The sequence below is a fragment of the Mercenaria mercenaria genome, chromosome 5, assembly GCF_021730395.1.
Source record: "Mercenaria mercenaria strain notata chromosome 5, MADL_Memer_1, whole genome shotgun sequence".
Taxonomy (NCBI): domain Eukaryota; kingdom Metazoa; phylum Mollusca; class Bivalvia; order Venerida; family Veneridae; genus Mercenaria; species Mercenaria mercenaria.
This window is the reverse complement of record NC_069365.1, coordinates 27,027,231-27,036,108: the sequence shown is the minus strand read 5'-3', so window position 1 is coordinate 27,036,108 and position 8,878 is coordinate 27,027,231. Positions and strand designations below refer to the sequence as shown.

Sequence of the window (8,878 nt, the reverse complement as noted above, 5' to 3'; positions counted from 1 at the left end):
GGGTATAACTGTTTTATAAAGGCCATCGGATTATTTGTATGTGGTAGGTGTCTAGTATAGCTATATTACAAATCTCATCAGACTATGAATAGGGGTCTTCACAGACCTTTTACAAAGGTCATTGAACTATGTGTAAGGTACGGGTATAACTGTTTTACAAAGGTCACCGGACTATTTGTAGGTTGTAGGTGTCTAGATAAGCTATTTTACAAACCTAATCAGACTATGAATAGGGGTCTTCATAGAACTTTTACAAAGGTCATCGGACTATGTATATAGATCTCGTATAACTGTTTTACAAAATTCCTTGGTGTATTTGTAGGGGTGTGGTATAAACTTTTACAAAGTTCAGCGGACTATATTGGTCAGGTATAAGTGTTTTGTGTAGAGGTTTAGTATGACTGTTTAACAAAGGTCATCGGAGAATGTGAAGGGTTCTGGCATAAAGCCAAAAAAATCCCATGTTTAAGGTTGCTTGACCAGACAGTTCAAGGTATGTAAGGAGGGATTTATTTTCTGTTCTATTTTTTTCTATGTTTTGTCACGAAGAAACTTTAATAATGATGGCCCATTAATGTTCATGTACAGATAAGAAGATGGAAGGAATGCAATATAACACTTAACCAGTTGTTTCCATTTTAAACTAGATAAGAGCCACTTGTCTTGTCATTCCCAACCATGGAAGAGAAACATCTGACATCACATGTATAAGTTATAATCGTCAATGCAACACTGGTTTTAAACAAAGATATTAAACTAAATAAAATTATTCCATAGTGAAGGATGTAGATAGTAAGTGTACACATGAAATATTTATTTCTGTATTAAAACTGGATGTTAAACCTTAGAAGGATCCTTTAATGATGGGGAAATCAACAGTTGATATGTTTGGACAGTTTGGTTAATTTTATATTATTTTTTCATCAAATTATCGGTGTAAAATATCATATAAATCATACATATGTTTCTTCTCAGTAGTAAGTTGTGCAATATGTAATTGCAACAATTAGAGAGAGTTGATGAATATTTTAAAGCTTCTGTCTGCACGGCACAGCAGCCGAGAATAGAAACAAATGACCATAAGAGAAATGGTGAAAGTTCAAAAGCCTGCTCTTCTAAAGCTACCTAGCTTTAATAATTAATTTTATTAATATGGTTATGCAGATCAAATATTTTTAGGAAGCTTGGTCAAGAAAACCTTTTGTTTTTAATGTTTGTTTTAGATCTATCAGTTTAGTTTTACTGTCATGTTGTTAGTATTTATTGGCAATCTTTGACATGTCCTACATTGTATATTGCACTATCTTCTACAGTCTTTGCATCCGAGAAAAAAACAAAAATTAACCTCAAAATTATCTGACATGTAGCTTAGAAAATAGGGACTTGACTCGAAATATTGACATTACATACATTAAGAATAAAGATAATTTAAAGTATCGTAATATATAAAGTATCTGTTTACTTTTCTGTAAAAAGCCTGATAATAAGTTAATTTTTTATAAAATCCATCCTCAAGCCTTTCATAACGCTGAAAGAATTTTAAAAAACGGACCACTATTGAAAAAGATATGGCAGGTTAAAATTTAAAAACTGCTGATCATGGAGGCAGCCTTTTAGTTTATATTAATTTGTTCAGCTCGATTGTGATGAAAGTTTCAAGCTTATTGGAATCACTATCGAGTCCGCTTCCTGAAAAAACAAACACTGGTGTATAATGAGAAGTCATGGCCGTGACACCAGTGGGGCTCGAACCCACGATCCCCGGATTGAGCGGCCGACACCTTATCTACTGGACCACCGCTCCCCTTTTACCCACTAGACCACCGCTGCAGGCAGCCATTTTGTGTGTTTATAACGTCAGTTACACGCTGCTAAATTCTTTAATAAGCTTTTAACTATGTTTATTGAGTGTAAGATATAAAACATAGTAATTTCTTTCATTATAGCTGAAAAAAAAGAGAAATTATTTTACAGAAATAAGTAGACATAATTCAAATATGTATCTAGAAATTTAATAAATCCGCCATTTTTTTTTGTTGCCATGGAAACAAATGGCTGCCATTTTGGTCAAATATTTAAATGCTAATAACTTTCTCATTTTTAAGTCGTTTTTGAAAATTCTTTCACTTCTTTAAATGATTAAAGAAATCCCAGCAGATAGAATTAACACCAAAACAACATTGCCTGGATACACTAGGCAAATATTTTTCAATATACTAGTAATTATGTCCCTTTTTAGCTCACCTGAGCAAATGCTCAGATGAGTTTTTCTGATCACTCGATGTCCGGCGTCTGTCTGTCTGTCGTCTGTCTGTCCGTCAACATTTAGCTTGTGTATGCGATAGAGGCTGTATTTTTCAACTGATCTTCATGAAATTTAGTCAGAATGATAACCTTGATGACATCTAGTCCGAGTTCGAAAATGGGTCATCTGGGGTCAAAAACTAGGTCACTAGGTCAAATCAAAGAAAAACCTTGTGTATGCGTTAGAGGCTGTATTTTTCAATTAATCTTCATGAATTTTGGTCAGAATGATACCTTGATGAAATCTAGGCGAGTTCAAAAATGGGTTATCTGGGGTCAAAAACTAGGTCACTAGGTCAAATCAAAGAAAAACATTGTGTATGCGATAGAGACTGTATTTTTCAATTAATCTTCATGAATTTTGGTCAGAATGATAACCTTGATGAAATCTAGACCGAGTTCGAAAATGAGTCATCTGGGGTTAAAAACTAGGTCACTAGGTCAAATTAAAGAAAAACTTTATGTATGCATAGAGGCTGTATTTTTCAATTAATCTTCATGAATTTTGGTCAGAATGATTGCCTTGATGAAATCTAGGTCAATTTTGAATATGGGTCATCTGGGGTCAAAAAGTAGGTCATTAGGTCAAATCAAAGAAGAACCTTATGTATGCGATAGAGGCTATATTTTTCAATTGATCTTCATGAAATTCAGTCAGAATGATTGCCTTGATAAAATCTTGGTCAGGTTTGAATATGGATCATCTTGGATACAAAATTAGGTCACTAGGTCAAATCAAAGAAAAACCTTGTGTATGCGATAGAGGCTGTATTTTTCAATTGATCTTTTTGAAATTTGGTCAGAATTATTGCCTTGATAAAATCTAGGTTGAGTTTGGTTATTGGTCATCTATGGTCAAAAACTAGGTCACTAGGTCAAATCAAAGAAAAACCTTGTGTATGCAATAGAGGCTGTATTTTTCAATTGATCTTCATGAAGTTTGGCCAGAATGATTGCCTTGATGAAATCTAGGTCAAGTTTGAATATGGGTCATCTGGGGTCAAAAACTAGGTCACTAGGTCAAATCAAAGGAAAACCTTGTGTATGTGATAGAGGCTGTATTTTTCAATTGATCTTCATGAAATTTGGTCAGAATGATTGCCTTGATAAAATCTAGGTCAAGTTCGAATATGGGTCATCTGGGGTCAAAAACTAGGTCACTAGGTCAAATAAAAAAATTACTTGTGTTTGCTCCAATTTTAATGATACTTGGTCAGAATATTTTTTTCCATGCAATCACTAGGTCTATGTTTACACTGTTATGGTGTGTTTCTCAGGTGAGCGACCTAGGGCCATCTTGGCCCTCTTGTCTTTGTCAGGAGCGCAATTATTCAACATACGTTTTGTTAAAAGGTGACAACTATGATAGAAGTTACCTCGCATCCGTAGTTAGACAAGGTTAGAAGTTTACAGTAATAGAGGATATTACATGAGTGTCTTTTCATATTGAATTTATTAAAAGAGTTGAACAAAATAATAAAATGCGAGGCTCTGCTGCGCATTTTATCAATTTTATTCAACGGGTTTAGTAAATTCAATGTGGAAAGTCACAAATGTAATATTTTTTTTATCACATGATAGCCTTTCCGGCGGTCGAAACATAAAAATTCCACTTTCTTTTACTATATAAATAAGACAATTTGACCGACGTCTCCGATATAAATCTATAAATGACGTCGACGTCAAAGCTTCATTACACTAGTGTATTATCATTTTTATTTAATGGCTTTATTACAATCTCGCGACGTCAAACATGTGATAAGTATGTATAGATAAGAGTAAGACCATTTTAAAAATGAATATAAGTTATTAAATTGACCTGTACATGTGGGGTGAGGAAAATGTATGTGCGAGAATATGCGAGACTAACAATTTTATGTAATGAACAGTAAATCGATATACATATATCAAATTGTCACACACATGCCTTATGCTGCATTACTGTTTTGTCATTTCTGGTATAAATAATTGTTCTAATGAGAACGGTTGGTCTTTAAAACGTTATTCCGTCTGAAAGTGAACGATGCTTATGAGCAAAACAATAGATTAATAATATTTAAGCGCTATTTTGCCAGGGCAAAGGCACTAATTTGATTAAAAAAAATCATTTCAAACACATGGTAATAAATGGGCGACTCGGCAACAAAACTAACACTCCTTCAATTTGTAACATATAATGTTTTGCATTTCAAAGTGGCAAACAAATAAGAACGAAGTACGTACAACGTTGTAAATCCTTACTTTTTATTTCAAATTAGATATAACTGTTCGAAAACATCACTTGTAATGTTATTTTTTAATTCCAGGCTGAAAATGACAAGCGGTGACAAAATATATCAGGTTAATTTGGAGGAGCTGGTGGAAGACTACACGTGGCGTTGCTACAAACGAGACCAGGGCTTCTTCAGAAAACTGTTTCTCAGGCGCAGCGATTATGTGTTCGACATAAGATGGGGATATGTGGATTTTAAACACGTGACAAATCCAGACGATAAGAAAACAAATGCGGAACAATCAGCAGCTGGCGGAATAGATACTGGGGAAGGTACAAGTACTGATAAACACGATTCAACGATAGACGCTCAAATAAGAGGACTTGTTTCCCAGATTGACGCGACCAACAAGAAAGACATGGAACTGTATTTTTCTGAGTATGAAAACGAAACAAGTACACCACAGATATATACTTTTACTGCAGCACGTGCAACTACAACAACAACGAAGATAGAAATGCAAGAGAACTATACTCTTGGCGCAGAAACAAATCTTGAAATCAATTTAGCAGAAATTGTAAAAATTGGAGGTAGTGTAAGCGGGTCATTTTCTGTAACCGAAACAAAAGCGGAGGAATTTTCAAAAACGCTGTCCTGGAACATAGACACACAAATAAATGTTCCAAGTTGGAATAAAGCCAAAGCTTCTTTGTACGTATATGAGATTCCATCCAAATCAAAGTTTTTGGTTAAAACAACCATGAGTCTTCCGAGGGGACAACTTCCAGTAACTATCAGACGGCGAAAAGACGGTAAAGAGGTGCACATAGAGTGGATTTGCGATCTTGCTGTTCTTTTTGATGAAGACTACAGGAACAGAAGCAGCGTTAAGATTGATAAGACTGTTATAATGGACAATGGAGATAAAGTTATCGAGAATCAGATTGTACTGACAACACGTGGTATATGTAGAAATGTATCATTTAAGAACCAACACGTGAAAGTTGAATGTCAGAAAATAGACGGTGCTCCGCAAGATGGAACACACAGAAGCCAGGCCGACCATGAGGGATCAGTTGAACCAGCCGGTGAGGATGGTGGAGGTTGCTGATAAATGGAAACACATTCGATATGTTTTAGCTGCAAACAATATAATCAGTTAGAAAACACAAAACTGGTAATTTACTTGCGAACACTGAGCGAATTTTAAAATGTAAGTGTTGATTAAAACACCAAATTATGCAAAACCGCACCATTGATAGTGCTATGAATACACGTGTTACATAGTTGCTATTAAATTGTGTTTTAAGATAAACGGTAGCTAACATTCAAATAGCAAAAGATGTACATAAACTGTATGAAGACAATATACCTTTAGTTGTGTTAGTACAAAACTGTTTGACCTAAAATACTGCTGTTATCTCTCTTTTGTGATCAACATGTTGACCAATATGAAATATTTTAATAAATAAATTGCACTTATATTGTTAAATGTTTAAATGTTGGAGAGTATTAAAGAGTATTGAACATTTTCACACACACACACACACACACGCACACACACTTTATCAAACATTCCATCATTTATATCACTACACAGCATAAACCATCGCTATCAAGTATGATAGCCTAATTGCATACAAAGGGAGATTAACACTGAAGACATAGAGTATTTATATTCAATAGCTGTTCATCATACTTCGACCCGCCCGCTTCTAAAGCTCAAAAAGGAGAGCGTAGATCTACGAATCGCAGGGTCGCGAGTTCGATCCCCAGGCGGGCAATATGTTCTCCGTGACGATTTGATAAAAGACAGTGTGTCTGAAATCATTCGTCCTCCACCTCTGATTCATGTGGAGAAGTTGGCAGTTACTTGCGGAGAACAGGTTTGTACTGGTACAGAATCCAGGAACACTAGTTAAGTTAACTGCCCACCGTTACATAACTGAAATACTGTTGAAAAACGGCGTTAAAACCCAAAACAAAGAACATCATACTTAGAAATTATTGAAATTGACACATCATTTTATAGTTTCCTCCGCACAAAGCATCTGCCATCAGTTCTTAGTAATTTTCTCGACACCACCCAACTGCATGTCGTTGACTAACTGTGGACTAAACAACTTATACTGTTGGGCAAAGTGTTAGAGAAACGTAATGGGGAACTAATTGCAGACGTTTCGTATGGAGGAAAGTACTCATTTGAGCCGTGCCATGGGAAAACCAACATAGTGGCTTTGCGACCAGCATGGATCCAGACCAGCCTGCGCATCCGCGCAGTCTGGTCAGGATCCATGCTGTTCGCTAACGGTATCTCTAATTGCAGTAGGCTTTAAAAGCGAACAGCATGGATCCTGACCAGACTGCGCGGATGCGCAGGCTGGTCTGGATCCATGCTGGTCGCAAACCCACTATGTTGGTTTTCTCATGGCGCGGCTCATTTGTCTTTCTTCGACACTCTTTATCTTACGATAATCCGTCAAGTAATAAGGAAAATATTGGCAAAATGCTACCTGAATCGGGACAATTTCGTGTGTACGATATCCAAAAGTCACGAAGTTGGCCACCCTGATGCCGTTTTGAAATGAGACTTACGAGGCTTCACTGCGGTCACTGGTGTTTACTTTATTCCTTGACTTACTGCTTGAATTCATTCAGAGCAGATGAATTTTCGATATGCTCGGGTAGCGTTTTCGGGTGAAAGAGGGAATGAAGATGCGTGCGCGTGTTCATAAAAGGAACATCATTTATGATCCTTCAAGCATATCTGACAGATAACTTGGAGTAAGATGATCTTTGATATTATAAAAGGTTCGTAAAAAGAGATTTCAAGCACGTTTCCTTGAAATTTCAAGTACAGATCTTTAGCACTGTTACATTTCAATAAATTACTGAAAATATGAAATAAACACGTTTATTATATCAACACTGTCTAGAATACAGCATGTAAATGACGTGATGACATTTCGACGTTCCATGCGTCAAATAGTTCGCCGTTTCAAACGAGTTTTAAGTCTTATTTATCTATGATCATAGGCAACTATGGTTAATATTATACCCGAAATAGGTATATGTTTATAATAAAAGGGTCGAGTGGATCCAGGTCTGACAATTAACTCGAGCCGAATACAGTATCTAAGATGTACTGTCATAATAACCTAATTGTGCTTCAAATATATATTCCAACATAAAATTGCTGTTCTTGCCACTTTTTTGGGGTGTTTTAACCGGAGAGAACACGTGCGTTAACAGAGAGATTGCTGTTATAACACCCTTTTTATATGCGCGTTCCATGGCAAAGCGTAAACGCATTAAGGACCCAAAACGAGTACCTCAAAAGGAAATGACGTCAACGTGAAAAACCGACGCAGACATTTCCGCGAGTTTCATGGAACTTTAATGACATTTAGGGATGATTTATTCGTTTTTTAGTTTTTTAAACGTACGGGGCTTTATGTTAAACATGTGTGATAAAGGAAATAAAGGAAGATCGGTGGTTCTAAACTGGTACACACCCGTGATGCCTGCATGAACACCCGGGGTCTTCCTCCAGCATCAAAGCTGGAATGTCGCTTTATTACATCTAATACCTTTTACACAAGCATGAATATCAGAACAAATGATTTAATTCTATGTTAAGATATTACATCTTCACTATGGTTCAGCTCAACTCTTGTTATGTCATAGAGGCAACTTGCAAACAGAAAATACCACACATTTTGATAGGTTTGTATTTTGTGTTTAATTTAGATTGATTGTACTTTTAGAAGTATGACGTAAAAGATCGGCTAACATTTACAGCTGTTAATTACACAAAATGTTTCATTAGAATATACTTAAGAATTTCACAAATTAAGGGTAGTCAGAGAATTGTTTTGACGTGACAATACAGTTCAATCTGAAAGCATATTTTTACTGAACATTAAAAGACAGAATGCTCTTGACGATGAAAAATACTTCTTAACTATCCAATATCAAAATAAACACGTGCAAGTTGTCTTGATGCTTTGGCATTTTAAAAAGGTTTTATTACGTTTATGTCATAAGACCGGGGATCCGACTAATAGAAAGTATGAATCCAGTCTTAGTGTTAAAATATCAATTCCCAAAGATAATAACAAGATAAAGAATAAAAAAGTTTCACCTTAATTGAATAAATACTTTTTCTTGTGTTTACATTTTTCAAATTCAGCAATTCTTTTATCAGAAAACTTTTATCCTTTTAGAAAATTTCCAGTGCGACACAGAGTGACATGTCTGAGCCATCGTATTTTGTATATATATAAATCTAAAAGTCTGTGCCGGAGCAAGTAAATTGTAAAGAAAAAAATAAATATCATTACATGGGTCACTTAATATTT

General features: G+C 35.5%; 1 protein-coding gene across 1 annotated transcript; it reads left to right on the top strand.

The window, feature by feature from the left end:
• Positions 1 to 671: 671 nt before the first annotated feature.
• Positions 672 to 5,926, top strand: LOC128557455 (uncharacterized). The gene is made up of 2 exons (XM_053544834.1): positions 672 to 792; positions 4,611 to 5,926. The coding sequence occupies exon 2, from the start codon at positions 4,618 to 4,620 to the stop codon at positions 5,626 to 5,628; it is 1,011 nt and encodes a 336-aa protein (XP_053400809.1). The 5' UTR covers positions 672 to 792; positions 4,611 to 4,617; the 3' UTR covers positions 5,629 to 5,926.
• The last annotated feature ends 2,952 nt before the right edge of the window (positions 5,927 to 8,878 follow it).